Raw genomic sequence first — 23,529 nt, 5'->3', positions numbered from 1 at the left:
CTGGAGATCTTCCAAACAAAAAGCAAAATAACTTAAAAACCACAAAAATATGAAAACCAATTGCAAATTGTCTCAGAATATCAACATCTACATCAAATCTAAAAGTGAAGCACCCCTTTAAAAGCACCCATGTGCATGCATACATACATTTTTGTTTGGGGATATACAGTATGGCTTTATATTATGGATCTCTGGCTAAACAAAATGCCAATTGCAATCTTTCCCTTGTTATACATACCTTTTTAATGTCCCAGCTGTCACAATACCTGTAAGACTGCAGGCTGGGCAGCCCCTGTCTCTGCTAGGGGTACAATATTGCAATGGATAAATAATACAATCAAACTATAAAATCTGTATATTTCCTTCTACTTACTGTATATCCGATACCTAGTGATATCCTCACGTACATGTCAGTGTTTTTATCATTATATTATGGAAATCTCCCAGAATGACTTATTTCTAGAGCACCTTCCAGAACATCTCACTGTGCGTATGAGCGTGTATGTGTGGGGATTAAATAAAATTATTTTTTTGTCATAGTAAGGAAAGCTCGGTTATTCCATTGGTCATTTTAAACTAACTGTTACATTTACCCACCTCAGGTTTAATCAAAGGTGGATTAGTCATTCCATTTATCATCCGTTCAAAGCCTGTTAAAAATGTAAATTAATTTAAAAAAAAAAACACATCCAATTTGACAGAATATTTTAAGTTTTACAAAATACATAGTGTGTAATTTCTGTGCATATAAATAACATATAAAACAATATATAAATGTTGAAGTCTAATAACTGTCTAAGCCACAGTGCAGTATGGGAGGTTTTACATTAGAAGAGCTGCATGCTCTGCAAAAATACACATACTGAGATCCTTCAGTAGAATCAGAGTCAATGAAAGCAGAGACGCTGCAGCTACTGTGGGATCTGGAAAGCAGACATAGACAATTTATAAAATGTGAAGAGCTTTCACTCTGTTAGTGCAGTTTAGATTAACAAAGTGCTTGATTGTTTTCTGCATTGTGAAAGAAGAGAGTCCAATGAATGATCAAATGCTGAATGCAGATGGCATTTAAAGAAGAGACACATGTGCACTATATATAAATTGAGAGAGAGAGAGACAGAGAGAGAGCGCACACACACTTGAGCTACTTAGAAATGCTTTACCCTTTAAACAAAATAGGGATTGTTTTAAAGTTAAAACTCCCAAACATGGTTCCCTTTAGTTATAATAAAAGGGCAACCATGTTTGGGAGTTTTAACTTTGAAAGCAGCAAGTAAGTTAAAGAAGTCATCCAGGTATGGCCAGTCCTTCACTCATATTTCATCTCATTCTTTAACACTTCAATTGCTGCATTATACATTTTACACAGGGACTAAGTTTTACCAGCAACGTACTTTGCTGCTTTGGATTGAGTGCAGAGGACCTCTTGTATGTCTGTATGAATTTTGTGGTCACAGCCTCATTGCACCCCTGCTTAATGTTTTGAAAAATTAGTGGTGAGCACGACATTTTCCCTTGTTTTTTATAGTATATTACACATATGTAAACATACAACATTGATACAACTTCTCCTAATCTCACCAAAAGCATATGGCTTTGAATAAAGAGCAGAAGTAGTCTCCTCTGCAATTGCCAAGCCTTACAGCATTCAGTAGGTAAAGAACATGGCAGGTGTGCAGAAGAGGGAACTCCTGAGATAGATTTATAAAGAGAGAAACAATGCATCAGTAACCAGAGCACAACAGATCAGCTGAACTTTCTTCCACTTGGCATGGGAAGCAGTGAAGAAAATCCTAGTAGGTGTTATCATTTCACTCCACCCTAGATGCTACGCGTTAATTCTCAGCACCATCTTCTGGATCTTCTCCTCGTTACACAGAATGTTGGATTTCATGGTGCATATTTTGTCCTGCTGCTCTTTGATCAGTTGCTCAAGCTCTGCTAGCTCTGCCTTCAGGGGCTCCACAGCTGTCTCAGTGACACTGGGTAGAAGGAAGAGGACACATGAATTGTTCTGAGATTTACAGCTCTAAACGGTTTATCTCTTGCATAAACACAAGCCTTGCAGCTCTATCCTGCAATCCTGGCCTATGTTACCAGGGCATCTCCTTTTGCTGTGAGGCCCAGAGCAAAACAAACCTACCAGTGACAATGTATTTATACCAACATCTTGCTCTAGTGCTGGCTTCTTTCCCTACTATACCCACACTATCTACCTATATGTAGATATCTAAATGTCTTTTTATATAATATTTGGCAGTATGCCCTTTTCTCTAATTTTAGAAACGTCTCTTGTCTCACAACCACAACTAAGGGTGCAACACATCCAAAAGGCCTGCTATGTGACAGCCTTGTGTCAAGTCATGTGTTCAGAGTGCTAGGGAAAATAAATTAGTTTAAATATTCTATGCAGAAACTATAACACTATTTAAATTATCAACATCAAGGCCAAATCACTATTAGCAGTACTGCAAGGAATGTGCATATGGTATATACAGCATATATATATATATTACCTCTGCTCCTGGAGCAACGCTTTGGCATGCTGATTGTTCTCGCGTCTCCATATCTGCAGCTCATTCTGCATTGTGTCCACATCCTCCTGAAGGTAGTCCATGATCTTGCCCAAGGGTAGGGCACTTCGGCACAGTGTCTGAATAGAACTACGGAGCTTCTCAATCTCCCTTGTCACCATATCCTTCTCTTTTTTCTTCCCAGCATCAGATAGCAATAGCTTTTCCTGAATAATAACCAATAATAACCATATCAGCCCTAAGCAGAGCTCCTCCATAGTGCATGTTATCTTATCTTTAAGGACCATTTATGTTTATGATTTACGTAAGCATTACTTACCTTATTTTCTGTATCTGCTTGAGTCTCATAGTCTTTCTTGGTTTCTAAGATTTTGTTGACAAGGGCACCTATTAAGACAAGACTGGTTTATCTTAAAGAAAACGTATAACAACAAACACTTGGCAAAATCACAACAAATTTTTCATGTATGAATTGGATAGTCTGGATATTTCATACAATTACGTGGTAGGTTGATCCTGAATATAGAGGAAAGATATATGACAAATGTAAAACTCAACATATATGCAAGAGTAAACAATAATTATTATTATTAACATGTATTTATATAGCGCCAACATATTTCGTAGCACTGTAAAGTAAATGTGATTATACAACTAAGTGACATGAATTATATACATAGAACATATGGAGTTACATACATCACAATCAATACAGGTACAATAATCTTAAGAATATAGTAAAAACAGCAAAACACCTGCACTCTCCTGTCCCTGGTTATTTATTTTAATGAGATTTAATGAGAATGGGACATGTGCAGATTTACCGGTTATTACTTGCCCAATTCAGTTTTGTAATTTACAGCAACCAGTCAAATTCTAAATGCACTTAACATGGGTGCCATGGAGCACTGGAGTTTTGGGGAAGTTGCCTGGCCAAGTGCAAATATACTACTAGCTGTGAAGGTTATAGATAATCAAATGCAAGCCGATAAGATTGCAAAAATAGTCTGTGGAGATGAAATCAAGATACTGTATATATTTACCATGTTTTTCATCTTCTTGCAGTTCCACTCTTTGACCCTGGTAAAAAGGAACAGGTAAAGTGAGTCTACTGTTACTGTATCAGAGAAATGGTGTTAATAGCATTTGAGTCCCAAACAACAGGATCATAGACATGTGCTGAGTGCATTACTTACCAGTTCCATTTCAGGCATATCTGGCAACTGAAGTGGAGCTTCCTCAACAACAAACTCATCATCATCCTCCTTTTCTTTATCAACAATAACATTAGCGACCCCTTTTCCACTGTTGACCCTATATAATAAATAATGCACACTCACTGGAACTTGAATAGATGTTCTGAACAAAACAGTCATAATTACTGGTTGTCATTTGCAATCTCACCTCTCTGGAACAGGAACATCTGCACTTGCTTGTCGTCTGACTCGAGGGGGTGCTGGACGAGCACTGCCTGGGCGAGGGATTGGCCTGTTAAACAAGAAGAAAATGAGATGGTAGTTATTCTATAAATCTTTTCCATAAAGAATAAATTTCACTTTCCCCAGCATTAATCTACTTAATTATTTAAACACTGATAACATTACAAATAGTGAGAATAATCGGCTAAAGAGTCTTATTTTGAAGCTAACAACCATAAAATCATACAAAATCAGCAATTTTGAGATAGCAACTGTACTGCTTTGTAAATTTAACAGTTTTAACCAAGCATACTGGATGGCACACATTTTTAATGAAAATGGGGGAAGGGCTGCATATATGTCAGCACAATGTCCCAATCTAATCCATATACCAATGCAATGACACTACAGATTTTGTAAAATCTAAGCTTAAATGCTAAAAGGATGAAGATTTATGGGTGGCCAAAGTGCACCTAACCCTGCTCTAAGCAGGAGTTCAGTTGACAGCAAGCGAGCAATAAAAACCTCAAAACAATTCCAACTCTAGTGCCCAGAAAATGTTCTACTCCTTGATTTGTGGAGGTTTCTTTAAAAATGATATTATATAATTAAAACAAAGGATACAAAACTATATTCCTAGCTCACATGTTTATGATTGGAAACAGAATGGGAAAACAGGATTTTTAATACTTACCGTTAAATCTGTTTCTCTGTAGTCATAAGGGGGACACAGGGAACCATGGGGTTAAGCTCCATCCTCCAGGAGGCAGGACACTTGAACATTAATTAATTAAGGGGCGTGCCCTTCAGGCTTTACCCCCTACCTACACTGTACCTTCCTATTCAGTTTGTCCCAAAGCTGCGAACGTAATCACCGAATAATTCACAGGCAGAAAGTAAACAGTGAAACTGAACAAAACTAGTCCAAAGGTCAATAGCTCGACAAGGGCGGGTAGCCCTGTGTCCCCCTTATGACTACAGAGAAACAGATTTAACGGTAAGTATTAAAAATCCTGTTTTCTCTGTCGTCTTAGGGGGACACAGGGAACCATGTGGACTTAACAAAGCAGTCCCAAAACAGCAGGGTGGGAGCGAGCTATAATTATATACAATGAGTACTGCAGAATTATTTAAGTACTGAATGCAACACCTTACGCCCGAGAGAAGCCTCGGCTGAGGAAAAGGTGTCAACTTTGTAAAATTTGGAGAAAGTATGAACAGGTAGCCGCCATACAGATCTGCTCCAAGGAAGCAGAGTTTCGCCACGCCCAGGAGGCTCCCACCGCTCTGGTGGAGTGAGCCCTAAGTCCTTCAGGTGACGATCTTCCCTTCACAGAGTATGCTTGTTTGATTGATTCTCTGATCCATCTTGATATTGTCACTTTTGAGGCTGCCTGGCCCCGACGAGGGCCCGATGGTATAACAAACAGGGCCTGCGATTTTCGGAAAGATTTAGATCTGTCCACATACCATCGTAAGGCTCTGACCACATCCAGATTATGAAGTCTGCGTTCCTTATCATTCTTGGGTTCTGGACATAGAGAAGGAACAACAATTTCTTGGTTCACATGAAAGGCGGAAACTACCTTGGGTAGAAAGGTTGGAACCGTACGAAGAACGGCTTTATCCTTATGGAATATGAGGTAAGGAGGAGCACACGATAAGGCAATAAGTTCAGATACCCGTCTGGTCGATGATATCGCCACAAGGAACACTACCTTATAGGTGATCCATGTATCTGAAATAGAAGATAGTGGTTTCGAATGGTGGATCCAGCAGAGCTTCCAACACTAAATTGAGATCCCAGCCAGCCACCGGTGTACGGAATGGCGGCACGATATGGGCCACTCCTTGCAGAAACGTGCCTATCAAGTCTTCATTCGCCAAGCGAGATTGAAACAGGATTGACAAGGCTGACACCTGGACCTTGAGCGAGCTGAGCTTAAGGCCTAATTGTAGTCCTCTTTGTAGAAAGGAAAGAATCCGTGTTAATTGCAATTCAAGGAAGGGAAAATGAGACTCCTTGCACCAATTGAAGTAAGACTGCCAAACTCTGTGGTATGATTTGGAAGATGAGGCCTTTCGAGCTCTTAGCATAGTGAGTATGACTTCTTCATCTAGCCCTTGGCCTCGCCAGATGGACCTTTCAATAGCCATCCCGTCAAAGCGAAGAGTCCGGGGTTGTGGTGTAATATGGGTCCCTGCTGGAGGAGATCTGGTCTGCAGTCTAGCCGTATCGGCTGCTCTATTGACATCTCCTGCAGATCGGTGAACCAGGTTCTCCGAGGCCAATACGGTGCCACTACAATTACTATCGACTGAGATTGCTTTATCTTTTTGAGGACCCTTGGCAGCATTGGAAGAGGTGGGAAGACGTATGCTAGATCGAATTGCCAGCCATGGCATCCACCCCCACTGCTAACGGATCTCTGTGGCGGGCAAAGAATCTTCTTACTTTTCGATTGTTTCTGGATGCCATTTAGTCTATGCTGGGAGTTCCCCACTGGTCTGTCAGCTGATTGAACGCCACTGGATGCAGTTCCCATTCTCCTGGATCCAGCGGATTCCGACTGAGAAAGTCCGCCTTTGTGTTGGACACTCCCGGAATGTGTATTGCAGATAATTTTACTGAGTTGTTTTCTGCCCAGAGAAGAATCTGTCTGGCTTCTGCCAGGGCCGCTCGACTTCGCGTCCCTCCTTGACGATTTATGTACGCTACTGTCGTAGCATTGTCGCTTTGGACGCGTATTGGCTTTGCTCTGAGTCGATCTGTCCACTGGACTAGGGCCAACTTTACCGCTCTCAGCTCCAGAATATTTATTGGTAGTTTGGCTTCCTCTGGAGACCATAGCCCTTGAGCAGACTGCTTGTCCCATGTTGCCCCCCAGCCCTGGAGGCTGGCGTCTGTTGATATCACAATCCACTCCGGCGTTGCCCACGAATGACCTCCGGCTAGATTCTCCGATCTCATCCACCACTGTAGATCCGCCCTTGTCTGTTGCGACAATGACATGGAGCGGGATAGAGGTCCCCCTTTCCACGTCGCTAGAATGCTGGCTTGAAGAGGTCGAAGATGTATTTGCACAAATGGAACTGCCTCGATGGCCGAAACCATTGTTCCCAGTACTTGCATCGCCTTGTGTACTGTTGTGCTTTGACTGGATAGAAGATATCGAACTTGATCTCTGATCCTGGTCTGCTTGTCCATGGGTAAGCTTACAGTTTGTGTGATCGTATCGAATTCCAGGCCTAGGAATATCATTCTGTGACTGGGATCTGGGCTGGACTTCGACCAGTTGATGGTCCATCCGAAGCTCTGGAGTAGCCGAACTGCTCGGTTTAGGTCCTCCTTGGCCCTTGTTTCTGAACTGGCCTTTAACAGGAGGTCGTCCAGGTAGGGGGTCACGGATATCCCCTGCAGTCTCAATGTTGCAGCTGTTACCGCCATCAACTTGGTGAAAACCCTGGGAGCGGACGACAGTCCGAACGGGAGTGCAACAAATTGATAGTGTTTGTTCTTGAAAGCAAAGCGTAGGTAGCGGTGATGGGGGGGGGGCAAATTGGAACATGTAGGTATGCGTCCCTTATATCCAGGGACATCATAAGTTGCCCCTGTTCCATCCCTCGAATGACTGATCTCAACGTTTCCATCTTGAACCGCACTGATCGAATGAATTTGTTGAGACCCTTGAGGTCGAGCACTGGTCTGAGAGAACCATCCCTCTTTGGTACTGTAAATAGGTTCGAGTAAAAACCGGAGAATCTCTCTTTGGTTGGTACTGGACTGATTACCCCGGATCGCTCCAACTTGTCTATACAATCTAGAAAGGCTTGAGCCTTCTGAGAACAGTGAGGAACTCTGGACATGAAAAACCTTCCGGGTGGTATGCTTGTGAAATCTAAATGATATCCTTCTGTCACTATTTCTTTGACCCATGCATCCGAAGAAAGCTTTATCCATTCCTCCCGGAATCGAAGTAGTTTGCCCCCTATCCGTTAATTAATATTCAAGTGTCCTGCCTCCTGGAGGATGGAGCTTAACCCCATGGTTCCCTGTGTCCCCCTAAGACGACAGAGAAAACAATAATGTGATTAAGAGGTAAAGTCTGCTACTGTGTCAGGCTGATAATATAAGAACTGATTCTGATTTACCTCTGAGTGAAATTTGGTGACTGACCATCTGGATTGTCCTTAAAATCAGTAGCTGGGAGTTCTGAGGATTCTTTTTCTGTGAACAGACAAAAAAGATTTGACACAAACATACAGATAATATAACTTAATGCAGACACATTATAGACTCTAAGTTATGTTATTAACTCTGTAAAGGCTCACATTCTGGATGTGTGAAATAGAATTTCTCAAGGAAAAGCCCTGTACTAAGAGGGAGCTCCCAATGCAGATAGCCATGATTGGAGAATGTGTATTTACACAATGAGCACTGTGTAAATGATTGTGTTGAAATCACCCCAGTAATTTCTTGCTAATGCTTGTGCGAGGTGATATGTGTAAATACATGACACATAGTGCACCCTAGTGCCTTTTCCCTAAATTTAGAAAACAGAACATTTTAACTCATAATTAATGTTAACATATTAAACTTGATCTTACCTTCTTCACTGCCTGACTCTCCTACAAAAACAAATGGATAGTGGTTAGTTAGTAAAGCACACAATATAGAGATCGAGCAAGAATATATAATATATACAGTATGTATATGTAAATAGTACAGAGACAGCAAGAACAGGGTCTGTATATGACTCTTTACATGCTTTAAAGTGCTTAGTCCTTAAATAAATCCGCAACAAAAGTCAAATGACAACTTCGATACATTTAAATTCATCTTCTGCTTTTTTATAAATCCCTGGTATCTGGAAAAAAACACTATGTATGTGTGTACAGGTGATAACACAAAATAATCTTTGCTAGTATACAGATTACAACACTGAATCTGACCAGTACCTGCTACAGAACTGAACATATACCTATTATTTACCTTGTTACACAAAGGGCAGTGTGCTTGACAGGGGACTAACTAATGTTAACTATGCAAATATGCCAAACAGGTCACAGGGCAAATATAAATTGGTTGCTTGTATTTTAGCTATATTTGTCCTTCTGAGCAGATTATCGTTGAGACCACCCTTACAGTTCACCTTTATTACCAATTTGGTTACAAAAACTGACAAGGCCAGCGCAGGCTCATTTCTTCATCTTTATGTTTGTTAAATTTTTTTAACCCACACATTTTTGCAGAACACTTAAAGAGTCGACCCTCAGTCTGAAGCTTAATATATGTAGCATTCAGCATCGACCTGAAACGTTCATGTTCCATCGTTATCATCATTAACTGCACTCTCCTGCCTGATCTTACATTGACAGTCTCTTTGCTGTTTAGGCTTAATGCTGTGCTGTTCTTTCCTTGATTGGAGCAGACACACAAAACTAACAATCACCCTTAAACCCGGACACAGATTAAAAAAAAAAAAAAAAAACCTGCACAATTACATTGGGCAGAAGCCAACAACAAAGGAAACCTCAGGATAAAAATGACTAGTCTATGGGCAGCCAAGACTTTGGGTTTTATGCAATATTAAAGGCGTAGTTCAAATTTTAGATTACTTTCAAGATGATATGGACAGGGATTTTCTGCGGCAAGTCGCAATTGTTAAATTATTGGTGGTTATTAAATTATTTAGCTTTTGCTTTAGCAGCTCTCAAGTTTGTAGTTTAAAGAATTGTTTGCTGGCAACTCCACCGTAGTCACCAGCCCATGGTGTGTATGAAAGACTAGACTAGATAAACAGAATAGAGTGATTAGAAAGATAAGTAATACAATGTAATGATTACTTGAAAACTGAGGGTAAGGGCACACATGGCGATTCGGGAGATTTAGTCGCCTGGCGACTAATCGCCTCTTCTTTGGGGCGAATCACCTCCCCGAACGGTTTCCCCCTGTCTTCCGCTAGCTATAATGAAAAATCACCTCAAGTGGAAACTACAGGCGACTTCGGAATGTGAAGCGCCGCATGTGCCATGCCGCAGGCGATTTTTCATTATAGCCAGCGGAAGATGGGGGGAAGCCATTTGGGGAGAATAGTCGCCCCCAAAGAAGAGGCGATTAGTCGCCAGGCGACTAAATCTCCCCAAATCGCCAGGTGTGCCCTTACCCTGAAGCCTCACAGAGAGATAGGTTTTTGCTTTGACCACCCAACAATCAGACAGTCTTTCAAATTGCAAACTGGAAATAATAAGGCAGGCAAATAATTAATTCAAAATACTAAATACAAATACACATTTAAGTCTAATTGAAAAGAAAAGGAAATTTTATAACAAACTAAAGGTTGAATTAGTTATGGTGAACTACCCCTTTTAAGTAGAAGAATTGTTCATTTTAGCCAGATCCAAACTGGTTTCTTAAAACTGATCCCAGAAGGTGACATACAGGTTCTAATTGGCCAAACCAAATCCAGTCATGTATGGCTAGCTTTGCCTACTGATAAGTTCAGGCCACTAAGAGAAATCTTAGGGCCCAATATAACTAAAATATTCAGGCCCCTCTGTGGCTAGTGTAGGCCCCTTTTTAAAGGGCACAAGGGACAAAAAAATTGCCTTGTTCCCCCAATGACAACCCTAAATATGGTTTCCCTGCTTCTCTGTTCTTTACAAGGTAAAAATCCAACAAGACTTTGCTACCCTGCTAGGTTTCCAAGGCATATTCTAGACAGGGCTCTTGATTCCACATTATAAGGAATATGATATATACATATATATCAAAATGTTGCCATACATTGCCTGTAGCTTGGGCCCTACACATCCCTTGAACTGGGCTTCCACTGGTGAGGAAGAGACAGAAATACATACTTGTTCTGAAATTTTCAAAAGCTGACTAAGCATTGTCACATTGTGTATATTTAAAGTTGTTTGTCTTCCAGTGAAGCAGAACATCAGTGTCACCAAGAGAAGTAAATAAAAGGCAGGTGATGATTTAAAGCAAGAGTTTTCAGTTTAACCCACGCAAATACAAATAACACTGCATCCCAAGAGCAAGAAATTTGAAATAAAACTCCGGTTGGAAATCAAAGGAAATCATTTTTAAAAATCTGGATTATTTGAATAAAATGTTGTCTATGGGAGATGGCCTTTCCATAATTCGCAACTTTCTGGATAACCGGTTTCTGGATAACGGATCCAATTCTCGTATAACCAAATTCAAGGTGTGGTAGAATGTGCACTTATATTGACAGACACAGGGCCTCCATTAGAAATCACGGGGCCCCGTACAACAAAATGCCCACACTGGCGCCCAAGCCCCACCCCAGATCCTGGCCACTCCACATCACAGTTAAAAGACCCCACACACATCAGCGCTAAAAAAGTAAACCCCCCCCACACACAAGTTATAAAAAGCCCCCATAAAAGTTTTTTTTTTTAAAAAAAGCATTGGTGCCAGGGCCCCCTTACAAGTTAAAAAAAAAAATGGAGCCCCAAAGAATATTTAAAAAAAAAAAAAAAAAGTGCCAGGGCCCCCCCTTACAAGTTAAAAAAATTGGGGCCCCAAAAAATATTAAAAAAAAAAAAACATTGGTGGCAGGGGCCTATAGAATATTAAAATAATACAATGGTGGCCAGGGGATTAAAAAAAAAATAACAAATTGGTGTTCAGTAGAAATGAACTCATGGCTTCAGGACTTCAACTTCATCTCTTTCATGACTTTGGGTCTTTTCGCCACTACAGGACTTCAATTTCGGCTGTTTTAGTGACTTTGAGTCTTTTCGCCGCTTCGGGATTTCGGCTATTTTCGTAGCTTCAGGTCTTTTCGTTGCTTCAGGAGTTTGGCTTTGGCTATTTTCATAGCTTCAGGTCTTTTCGCCGCTTCGGGAGTTCAGCTTCGGCTTTTCTGCACTTCCGCATTTCGGCTGTTCAGGACTTCCAAAATGGCCGCATGGCTTTGTCGCTCTCAAGGTGGCTCTTTCAAAAGTGCAGCACTGCCGGGCCCCCCTTCATGTCCAGGCCCGGGACACTTGTCCCCCCTGTCCCTCTCTAATGGCAGCCCTGGTCAGATACCTACCTGTTTAACATCTTATTACAAAACAAGTGTTAATATGAAGTTGGCCCTCCCTTTGATACCATAAAAGCCTTTACTCTTTCCAGGAAGTTTAACAATAGGTGTTGAAACATTGTTGTTGGTATTTGCTTCCATTCAGCCACAAAAGCATTCGTGCCCAACTAATGTGGGCAGTCAGGCCTGGCTCACAGTCAGTGTTCCAATTAATGACACGGGTGTTCAGCTGGGTTGAGGTCAAGAGCTTTGTGCAGGAGAGTCAAGTTCTTCCACTCCTGTGTCAGCAAAATTATGTACAGACCTTTCTTTGTTAATGGAGCATTATTGTGATTAAATAGGAACATACCTTCCCCCAAACTTCCACGAACTAGAATTATCAAGAATGTCATTGTACCGTGATTGTTTCCTGTAACTATAAACAGAGGCCCTAGCCCAAACTTTGGAAAACAGCAGACAAATTATTTTTCCTCCAACAAACATTACAGTCAACATTCTGCATTTCACAAATAGGGGCTGATTTACTAAAACTTGAATTGGTCAAAATTTTCCACGACTAGAACTAAAGGTGTCCGTACATGGGCCGATAAAAGCTGCCAACAGACCAAATTGACAGCTTATTGGCCCGTGTATGGGGCCCTCCGACGGGCTTTCCCTGCTGATGTGACCGACTACTTTGCTGAGCTGGCTGACTACTATTACTTTGTAACATCAGTGTTTAGTCCCTCCTTCCCTGCCAGGATTTCAAATGATGCTGAAATAGAAGAACTGTTAACTAGCTGGATTTTAGCATAGAAAATGGCATGTATTCATACTTTTTGCAGAAACAGGTAACTGTGATGGGTATATTAGGGGTTTCTGTGTTAATTGTTTGGAGCCGGAGATTCTCTTTTAACCTCACCTTCCATATATGGGTATATGTACAAAATGAGGCATAATATTTTTCCTCCAAATCATTTCTAAAGTGCCAGTTCTTTGGACTTGGTTGTTGGGCACAGTAACAGCTATTAGGTGTATAGGATTAGCAAGTAGCCCATAACTTAGGTGACTACTGCAAGAGGTACAGACTTCAGAGACTTGTAGCCGAGTCAAGATTGTTTACATCACAATCTGTAGGAGCCACAATAATGAAGACTGCTGCCCTTTAGATACTAAGGGCAAGGCTAGAAGCCTCACGTTTCATAAGCACACATTCAAATAACTCTGATATAGGTCAAGAATTCCAATTTCAGGCTCACCTAATCAAGTGAGCGCTATAACAGGAATAGAAGTTACTTTCTAGAGAATAAAACAGCTTTACTTTAAAGCGTAGGTGGATCAAATGTAGCCAAAGTGCCTTTTATAAAAGCACACAAACAAAATATTCCTTCACGCTACTGTTTATTCTCACCTTCCATATTAATCCTTGCTGGACGCCTCTCCCGTAATTTTGAAGCAGAAGGTCGTTCTGACTTAATGGCATTTGAAAGCTTCTAAAAATCAAAGTAAATAATGGATTTAGCAGAAGGGCCATTACTACTGCAGTCCCAATACACTATAATATTAGGTAGAGACTCTAAGGTCATTTATATCAATTCCAAAAGTGACCCTAACCCAGCCCTGTACATACATATTCAAAAAAAATAAATGTATCTTCTATGTTGACGGTGAGATGTGGATTTCATAAATACAGATCAACAAGATTTGGGAGGAGATAGGGAAGTTAGATATGGATATGGTGTAGTGGGAGAGAAGTAGAAAATGGTGGACCTTCCTTAAAATGGATTTCACACTGTTCTTTTTTAACTACCTTCAAAGTAGTTTTATTCTCTTGCTTCCTCGAACAGTAAGTATTCATCAGTTAGCAATGCACCGCGTCAGTGTTGTTAAAGGAATTGTTCAGTGTAAAAATAAAAACTGGGTTAATAGATAGGCTGTGCAAAATAAAAAATGTTTCTAATATTGTTTGTTAGGCAAAAATGTAATCTATAAAGGCTGGAGTGACTGGATGTCTAACATAATAGCCAGAACACTACTTCCTGCTTTTCAGCTCTCTTGGTTTACACTGACTGGTTACCCTGGTTACCAGGCAGTAACCAATCAGAGACTTGAGGGGGGGGCAACATGGGTCATATCTGTTGCTTTTGAATCTGAGTTGAATGCTGAGGATCAATTGCAAACTCACTGAACAGATATGTACCATGTGGCCCCCCTTTAAGTCGTAGACTAGCTCAGAGCTATAGAGCTGAAAAGCAGGAAGTAGAGTTCTGGCTATTATTTTAGACATCCAGTCACTTTATACATTACATTTTTGGCAAACTAATTATATCAGAAACATTTCTTATTTTGCACAGCCTATCTATTTACACAGTTTTTATTTTCACACTGAACTGTTCCTTTGAGGCTTATAAGAATGAACAAGAGTGGGGACCCTTCGCCCATGTCATACCTTAGGGTTACCCTACTCCAGGCAATTCTCTAAAGTATCACACAAGCCATCAGATACTGTACATACAATTGCCATACAATTGTGTAGCAACCTTCCTATTGTTCTGTTCAACATCTCCCAAGCTCCGGTGCAACATCCCATCACAGACACTGTGTTAGAAATGCACTGAATCCAGGATTCAGTTTATTAATTGGCTGGGACTCTATTTTTTTTCAGCAGGATTCAGCTGAATCTGCATTCTTAAAATCAGATGCTTTTTCGTAACACAAACAAGGAAATGTCAATATTTATGTTGTTTTTAACCCTGCCTTACTGAAATTTGCATATGTAAATTAGAGTTTATATTCAGTTCGGTATTTGGGCAAGTTCCAAGAGTGGTTTTGATGCATTCCTACATTTTGCATTGTCAGATGACAACTTCTAACATATACAGGTCTGTCAACACCATCAGCTGAACCTGTGTTCATGCCCTGATGGACAGGCATACTTTCCACTCAAATCTGGGCTTATGTGGGATCTGGACTACTTCCATGTTTACACATCCATGAAAGGTCTTATTGAGAAATGAGATAAACAAATAGAAACAACAGATTGTTAGTAACTTATCTTCAACTAGAATGCATATAGGAAAGAAGGATGTTATGGACTGTTGATGAGCAAACGAAAAGGCTTCTTGTCACAAATTCCAAATTTGTTATTATGCATTCACAAAGGAAATAGTTTATTGTTTTACACATGGTCATAGTTTTAAAGCAGCCTGCCATACTGTCATCACTATGAAAACTGAAGTTGTAGACACTAAACTCCACTATCACCAGAGTAAAAAGGTGTTAAAAAATGCAGGTATTCTGCCAATTATTACCTCTTTATCGGTTACAGATTTGTTTTCTTTCACAGGGTCCTCTAATGCCCTCTTTGGTGAATTATCTGATCCTTTAGACTGGTGAGAGAAGAAAGGTTAGACACAACTAACGCTGGGCTCAGCTGGTCAGCGTGTGGGTAGATTAAATAGCACAATGAACCTTCACTTATTTTACACGAACAAATATAAATTACACAAAGTGGAATATGTACATTAAAGCTCTGTTTTGTCTACATGTCTAAGCTATAGATACAAACTCTCAGAAACAATAGCACCAGCAACTCTATGTACATGACCCATATACGACCCATCATGTGTTGCTGGCATACAAGAAACTGGTATTGAAGCATTGACGGTAAATGCTTCTGGTGAGACTGAATAACTATGCAAGTCATGTTGACAATGCTGCAGTTTCTACTTACCTTACGCATTGTTCTTTCCTGCTTCCTGGTTTTTTCTTCATCTCTTTCCCTTTGTGCTTCATCCTCTCTCATTCGCTCTTTTCTTTTATCCCTTTCTGGTTCCCTCTCTTTACTGCGCTCTTTTTCGTGTTCTCTGTCTAATCCTTTTTCTTGGATTCTGTCCTTCTGCTTCCTCCGGCTCCTATCGCTTTTTGGGTCTCTGGCTTTCTCCTTAATTTTGTCTCTCTCTGTTTCCAACCTGGAATCTCTTGCTCTATTCTTTTCTTTATCGATTTTCTCTCCTTCTCTCAAGCCATTTCTCTCTTCGTCTCCCACTCGATTTTTCTCACTCTCTTTCTTCTGCTCCCTCTCTTGCTCTACATTTTTCTTTTCCTCTTCTTTAACATGATTTTTTTCTCTCCTTTCCCTACTGCCACTCCCCTCCCTATTTTCGGATTCCCTTTTGTCCTAAATGTATATTAAAAAAAAGCATTAACTGGTGCTCTTGGACACACATCATTACGAATGACTCAGTTTTGCATTAGGAGGCTTCCTCCACAGATTTTACCTTATTGCCACCCAATTCATTGATCCTCCAATACTAAATGGTAGAGCAAACCCATTCTTACCTGTCTAGTCCTCTTTCGATCCTCTTCTTTGGCTTCTCTACTAACTTTGTCCTGAGATTTGGAAGTTGACTTCCCCCTTGAGTCAGGCTTTTCCCCCGCCAAAACTCTTCTAACTGCTTCCTCACTAGACAGCTGGAGAACATAATGATCAAGATTGTTAAAAAAGGCATTTAAACGGAGTTCTAAGAGAATACAGTAGCACTAAACACTGGCATCAAAAACAGCTTTACTAACTTTTGTTACAGGACTAGACAATTAATCCATCTCATAAAAATTCCTTTACAATTCACAAGTTACATATGAACTGAATCTTAACATATCATACACATAATACAGTAGGAAAAAACAATGAAATGCTGACATGGAGAGCCATGGGGTTAGGCTTATTTGTGGTCAAAAATTTGTACAGTCACCCCCCCTATAGCGCAAAACATGTTTATCAATATATAAAACACAGCTTGGTCACCCATCTATAGGTCCAAAGTACCAGAAACATGCATAGGCACTCACTTCTAAATACCACCCTGACTGCCCTTGGGTGGGTCTACTTTTCAATGGGCAAAGCTCCCAAGGGCAGCTCCACAGTCTGGCAACCATTGGGTTACATTATCTTGGAATTAAACATGCCAGCAGTCCAGAATGGAAAACCCCTTGGCCTACCTTCTCCAAGCAGCACTTTCCTATGGCTTGAAGCAGTTCATTCGTTTTCTCTGGTTCATGCCCAGCCACAATTCGAGCGGGTTTAACGGTCAGTGGCTCTCCAGTTACAATTGTAATAACATCAATGGCCTTTTGCAAAAAGTTGATCTTGGCATCTTTTTCCTAAAAGAATTTACAAACTTTGATGAACCGTTAATCCAGAATCCTCCCTCATACACACTTAATGCACTGCTATATAATACAGTACATCCAAAAATAGTAACTTTGTGTATATCCTTTATCCCTCAAGTATACAATATAAAAAGTTATTTATGTACTTATAGTAAATCCTTTTTACCAAAGGTTATTAACGCATGTACTAATGATATCTGTGCTTTGCAGTAGAACAGACACAAGTAATAGAATAAATAATGCATAAGATGCAACCTGCACAACTACTGGAAACTGTCTACTGAAAGCTGGTAAAACCCTGCTGGGCATATTTTGGTGCAATTGCGTGAAATGGGGCCAAGCTCCCAAACAATAATAAGCAACATTGATTGCAACATTACTTCAAAGGTAGATATGAGCTTTAACCAATTTATTGAAGACAAAGATCTGATTTAAACTAGCAGTACAAACATGCAGGCATACTGTACATTAACTTAACCCACAATGCAGCTGTTTTGGGGAAAAAGATGCCAGTACAATATGAGTTGGCTTATCATCTGGTTTTCCCATGCACTATTCTTAAAGACAATCCCCAATAGTTTGTTTGAAAATGTTTCAGATACCAGATGGCATGTGACAACATTGGCCTAAGATTCCACTTTAAGCAGAGCATAGAAACCCAATGACTGCCAACAGAGTGAGCCTGCTGGCCACAGCTGCAGCCAGATCAATCTTTACCTGATCACGCAAAACAAGGGACAAACTCCTGAAGCCCCCTCTTCCATGGCTGCTGAATAAGAATGTCTCAACATCACTTTAAAAGAACAGTTAGGGAAACCTACCTTTACATTATCCGATTTAAGTTCTGAGTCTTTATACAGTCCCTTAAAGAACCCAGTTGTCCTGATCACCTAAAAATTTTAAAAAAAAATGTTTTAGCAATGAAGAGCAACAAAAGTAAGAATAAAATATGGTTTGGCATATGACTAAATCCCAGCATTTTTTCAGGTTGTGGCCAATTTCTTAGTGTGCAGCAGATCTGAATCCAAACGTCAAAATTGGCATTTTATAAATGACTAATTAAATATGTAATTTAGCCAGAGTTGTCCAAACGTTTTCTTTCAACTGTAAGGCTATTAGTGTTGCTGAATTACATTCAGTCACATGAGGACTTTCAAAGTATTAAGAAGTTTTTGTTGAGAATATCTTTAGCTCCAGTCTAAAAGCTAAATTGGTCACAGACTTGTATATGGATCCTTGTATATGTCTCATGAGACTATAACTCTCTGACCCACAGACCATAGAGCAGGAGTGCCCATACTTTACTAATGCGGGGTCTACTTTTAGTGATGATGTCCCTTTATGATCTACAACCATAAAAGCATTGTTAGCATTCTGTTCCATGGAAAATACTAATTAAATATATTGATTCATGAAAAAATGTATATTGCTATATTTTAACAAACAACTATTTCTTATGTAACCTTAACATAATAAATATCTGAATGAAAAGCATAAAATAGGAGGGTGATTTAGACAAGCTGTTTGTTGGCAGCCTTGAGATCTACTGATCACCAGCTAAAGGTCTACTGGAAGATCCTGATCTACCTTTTGGGCACCCCCTACCATACAGCTAATTTAAACAAAAAAGTGAAGGAGAGTGCACAGTAGCCAGAACGATACAAGCAAACAAATATATATAACTAAATATATATATTTCGCTAAAGTGAATATTTTCTTACAACAACCTCTGTTATCAGATATAATTCCCATGTTATTTGAATAACATTGTCTTAAGTAAATTGTTGGCAACTTTTTTACATACTTACAGACATTTTACTTCTCCACTTTAATTTAAGTATGAAATGATTGCAACGATTCAAGTTGTCAATGTCTCCCTGACAGCTCAGGTTTAGTAAAGGCTCCTAGAGACCACAGGCTAACCTACTGAGGTTCAGGGTAGCTATAACATTAGGTAGCCATTCACAATACATGAGCATGTGCATAACAAAAGCACAGGTGGACGGCTTACTGACTTGCTTACCAAGTAATCCAAATGTGATCATATGAGGATTTTCTCAAAGCTCTCTGCATTGCTGCTATTCCTACAGAGCAGGGAATCCCAGATTAGAAATATATGGTGTCTTTTGAGAGTGTATTATGTATGGGAGACTGCAGTATAGCAGATTTGGAAGAATGGTGAGGGCAGGATCAATGGACCTGGAACTTTTTGCACAATGAAATAAAATAATATTCTAAGCCAGTACACATGTATTAATGTTAAAGGCTGCCAGACAAGGCTGAAAATCTGCCTTCTGAAATACGCAGACCGAGAATCAGCACCCACGCTGTCCTGCCATCAGCAGTAACAATTGTGCCAGCCCAGGTGCAAGCACACGCAGCAGATTTTGGTGAAGAAGCGAGATAGTTTGCATTCTCGAGCCTAAATCTGCCTTATTTGCCTGCACCCATGCCAACACAATTGTTCCTGGTGCTGTCTGGACAGTAGGCTAATGCCAGTGTAGGGGCTGATTCTTGGCCTACATATTTCAGCAGGCCAATTTCCAGCCCAATCTGTCATTAGCCCAAGAGTTATTTATAAATGTAATTGCTATTGACAGCAGAATTTAGGTATTTTCTGCGGATTAACAGAGCTTTGAAAAAGCAGGTAAGAGCAAGGCATATATAGAAACTGAATGTTGGTCTAAAGCAGGTCAGGATTCTGTCACACAGAGTCATAAACAGCAGGGCAGGACGGGAAAAATAAATACTGTTTTCAGTTGCAAATACATTTAAAATAATGCTAGAAATGCTTACATGGAATGCTTACTAAAATACCCTTGCTGTACAACCAAAGATGGACTTAAAAACGTCATATTTTCTTAGTACACTCCCAGTGCGGTTTCTTCAGCTATCAGGATCCCTAGAAAGAGTGCATGGTGAAGGTGTGACTCAGAGATATCAAATTAACATTCCGGCTAATAGAATGAAGTCTCTGAATTGTTTGATATTGCCTTGGTGACAGTGTTTGGATCCCTGCTGCAGGCATGGCTTATATGGAGGAAAGAGACATGGCCAATATCATTTCCCAGGAACAAACACTATAAGGTGCATTTACTAAACAATTGCAATGTACTAAAGTTGGAAGTTAATTGCTTTTTTTTTTTTACTTACAAAGCAACTTGTACACAATTTACCAATGTTGTTGCAAATAAGCACACCATCCTCAGGCTTTGCCTTTAAAACATTTTATTCTGGCGGAAAAGTAACACAAGCTTTCGGGCAAAGCTTTTCCCCGAAAGCTTGTGTTACTTTTCCGGTGGAATAAAAATGTTTTAAAGGCAAAGCCTGAGGATGGCGTGCTTCATATCCCGTTATTTAAGATAAGGAATTTGGCTGACTTGGAGGCAGCTTTGGAGTGGATGCACCCAGAAAGAAGTACCAGTAAGTGGTTTGCTGAAGAAAAATTGTATTGGACTGTGTTGCAAATAAGCATCCATTTGGGTAAACTGCAAACAAAATGCAGTGCAAATTTTTCCTGATGATTTATTGGCAATTTGCAAAATCCCTGGTATATTAAAGGGGTTGTTCACCTTCCAAACACTTTTTTCAATTTAGTTGTTTTTAGATTGTTCCCTAGAAATAATGACTTTTTCCAATTACTTTCCATTATTTATTTTTTAAGTTTTTTCCAAAATCTAAGTTTAAAGTTGAATGTTCCTGTCTCTGGTGTTTGAGTCTGACAGCTCAGTAATCCAGGTGCAGATTCTGAACTGTTACAATTTTGCAACATTTAGTTGATACATTTCTCAGCAGCATCGCTGGAGTATTAGCAACAATTGTATCAATTCTAACAGCTGCCTGTAATGAAACCCAGAGATTCTGCTCAGCAGGGACAAAGATAAGAAATGTATCAACTAAATGTATCAATTTAGAACAGTTTACAGGATCGGCGACCCCCCTCCCAGAGCTGCTTCAGAAGGAGAGAAATGACACTTTATACTTAAATATTAGAAAAACCGTGACACATAGAAAATAGAAAGTTATTGGAAAAAGTTGTTATTTCTGGTGATCTATCTGATAACAACTAGTTGTTTGAAGGTGAACAACCCCTTTAAGTCAATAGTGGCATTGAAGTTGATTTTACTAGGTGCAATCTGTAGCCTTGCATATTAAAGGCTAGGTAGGCCCTGGTGTTGGCACTACATTTCAAAAAACAAAGACATAGACATAGACTGACAACAAATTAAACAGGCCTAAGATTTGTTTTGGTGATTTTGGAAGTACAATTACAAGGTTCAACTGTATATGGCTGGTTGTTTGCTACCCATATGCTGTTTAAGGTTGCTCTTTCAACCAGAAGTCAGATAGATTTTTTTATATATCTCTATTTGTGCACACAGGGGGAAAAAAACACCATTGCTGAGACAAAAGGTACTGACCTACTTATCTGTGTAAACTTCCATCTGGTGTTTGTGATTTACTTCCATTTTTATGCACAGGAAAAAAACAAGGTAAGAAATGTCTCTTCTCCCAGGCATGAGGAAGGTAGTACAGGGTATTGCTCTGTGTTAGCACCATGACTTTAAACACAGGTGTCTGCACAAAGACATGATTTAAAATGTAGTTAAAACTACACAGAGTAGGTTTGATAGGAGTCTATGGCACACTCTCTGTTGCAAGCGCAAGCTAGAGTCCTGCAGCGGGTCGGGTACCCACGGGTTACCTGCAAAAACCTGCGGTACCTTGCGGGTTGAGGGGAGAAGTTCTGGTGCAGGTAAAGACGCGGGTTGGCGGTTCTGCAGGTTTGCGGGTCGGGTTGCGGGTCTTCTCAATTGCGATATTTACTCATTTTTTCTGATCACGGCAACTTCCGATGATGTCACTTCCGGTTTACAATGACAGCACTTCCTGATTCTTGATGGTCACCGGGTCACGGTTGTGGATAAGGTACTTGTGGCTAGGGTCGGGTAGTGGTTCCAAGCGGGTAAGAATGTGGGTTGCGGGTCTGGATTGTGGATTGCGGATTGCAGGGAACAGGTCGGGTAAGGGTCCCAAAAAATGGACCCGCGCAGGACTCTAGCGCGAGCATTGGGTGGTGTCACAGCATGTCACAATTTTGGCCTTACTGAAAGAGCCAGCGATGTGGGAGGAATCCCAGACTGACACAGAAATCTCATGCACATCTAATAGTGACATATGGTTTCCATATTGGCATATAAAGACAGGCTGTAGGTAGGCTGGCACACCGGGGGGCATGAATAAAGGAAGTAATATGAGGCCTCCAACATGACAGTCTATAAAGATGCCAGATTTTCCTATATTGTGCCCCCAGGTGGTGCAGCCCTACAGTATTGTTGGACCAGACTCCAGACTCCCACTGAGTATGTCATTCTGGGCCAGGGTTAGAGATGAAGGGGCAGGGCTTTGAGGGATGGGATGGGGGGGGGTGATACACTTACCTGTAGCCCTTTCAGTTGCTGCTCTGAACTGGGATGTGAGAGTTGCAGTTTCTAAACAGCAGGGTAGTGTATAGGTAAAATCGCTAACAACTATTACACATTTCCCCCAAAGGGCCCATGGCACAGCGGGTGCTCAGGACGAACGGCGTCTTTGGCCTCCCCTAAATCTGGCCCTGTTTTAGTCGGTACAATAGCAAGAGCTGCTGTTAAACTATCCGAGCATCCCTGGAAGCCTACTAAGCACGCACAATCCCATGTTCTCACCTCAGACAGGATATCATGCAGATAGCGGAATGGAGGCTTCCCCAGTAGTTTCTCAGTCAGAGGGGGTTTCCGAATCACTTTCCCCAGTGTTTCCTGAGTGCGCCCAATAACCGCAGGATCCATCTCGCTGACAAGCTGAAAACCGGACCCTCCGTCCTCCACAACTTGCACCGACCACTTTCTAAACAAGCGCCTGGCTACAGCCTTCCTCAGCGCCAGGCAACCCTCTTACCCACAAGCCATCGCGCTTTGGCATCTGCGCATGCGTCGCCTCTCGTTCCTAAGCGTCCGCTGTCATGGGAACCGACAGTAACATAGCGCAGGGAGGGGTTCTGTTCTGCAGATAACATACAAGGTGGTTCCGAACTGATTGCATGAACCAGGAAGGTGTGAGAGTGACGCACACGCGCAACACTAACTTTATTTTACGGACCCTAAAATGTGGGACTATGTTTAGTAATAAATACAAGTTACCCTGATTTGCCCTCATTTGGTCACTTGCAGTAACATACCTCCCAACAGTTTTGGACCACGCCCATTGATGTTGCCACACCCCCTAATTACCATGTTCATTTGGCAGGTTATGAAAGTTTGAACATATTTCTGTGGTTTTTATGTGTTATTACAGTTTTGCTCATGAAAGTGAACTGCCCTTTAAGGT

The 23,529-nt window shown here is 40.7% G+C and overlaps 1 protein-coding gene across 1 annotated transcript; it reads right to left on the bottom strand.

The window, feature by feature from the left end:
- Positions 1–693: 693 nt before the first annotated feature.
- traf3ip1.L (TRAF3 interacting protein 1 L homeolog) lies at positions 694–23,170 on the bottom strand. The gene is made up of 15 exons (XM_018236042.2): positions 22,869–23,170; positions 17,985–18,053; positions 16,993–17,154; positions 16,333–16,464; positions 15,725–16,171; positions 15,303–15,380; positions 13,403–13,484; positions 8,561–8,581; positions 8,105–8,180; positions 3,939–4,022; positions 3,731–3,848; positions 3,578–3,614; positions 2,854–2,921; positions 2,517–2,740; positions 694–1,982 (listed from the first exon to the last, which is right to left on the bottom strand). Exons 1-15 carry the CDS (start codon positions 22,989–22,991, stop codon positions 1,829–1,831), a joined length of 1,875 nt encoding a protein of 624 aa, XP_018091531.1. The 5' UTR covers positions 22,992–23,170; the 3' UTR covers positions 694–1,828.
- Positions 23,171–23,529: the final 359 nt, after the last annotated feature.

The sequence above is a fragment of the Xenopus laevis genome, chromosome 9_10L (assembly GCF_017654675.1).
Source record: "Xenopus laevis strain J_2021 chromosome 9_10L, Xenopus_laevis_v10.1, whole genome shotgun sequence".
NCBI lineage: Eukaryota > Metazoa > Chordata > Amphibia > Anura > Pipidae > Xenopus > Xenopus laevis.
The sequence above is the reverse complement of the archived record's forward strand: the minus strand, read 5'-3'. Positions and strand labels throughout refer to the sequence as shown.

What these genes read in the sequence shown, in the direction of transcription:
- traf3ip1.L (XM_018236042.2), bottom strand. Translation starts at nt 22,991, where the DNA reads ATGGATCCTGCGGTTATTGGGCGCACTCAGGAAACACTGGGGAAAGTG. An exon ending in TTAAATCGGATAATGTAAAG is followed by an intron (nt 17,155 to 17,984) that starts GTAGGTTTCCCT and finishes AAATTCTTTTAG; the next exon opens with GAAAAAGATGCCAAGATCAA. An exon ending in GATGTTCCTGTTCCAGAGAG is followed by an intron (nt 3,849 to 3,938) that starts GTGAGATTGCAA and finishes TTTATTATATAG; the next exon opens with GGTCAACAGTGGAAAAGGGG.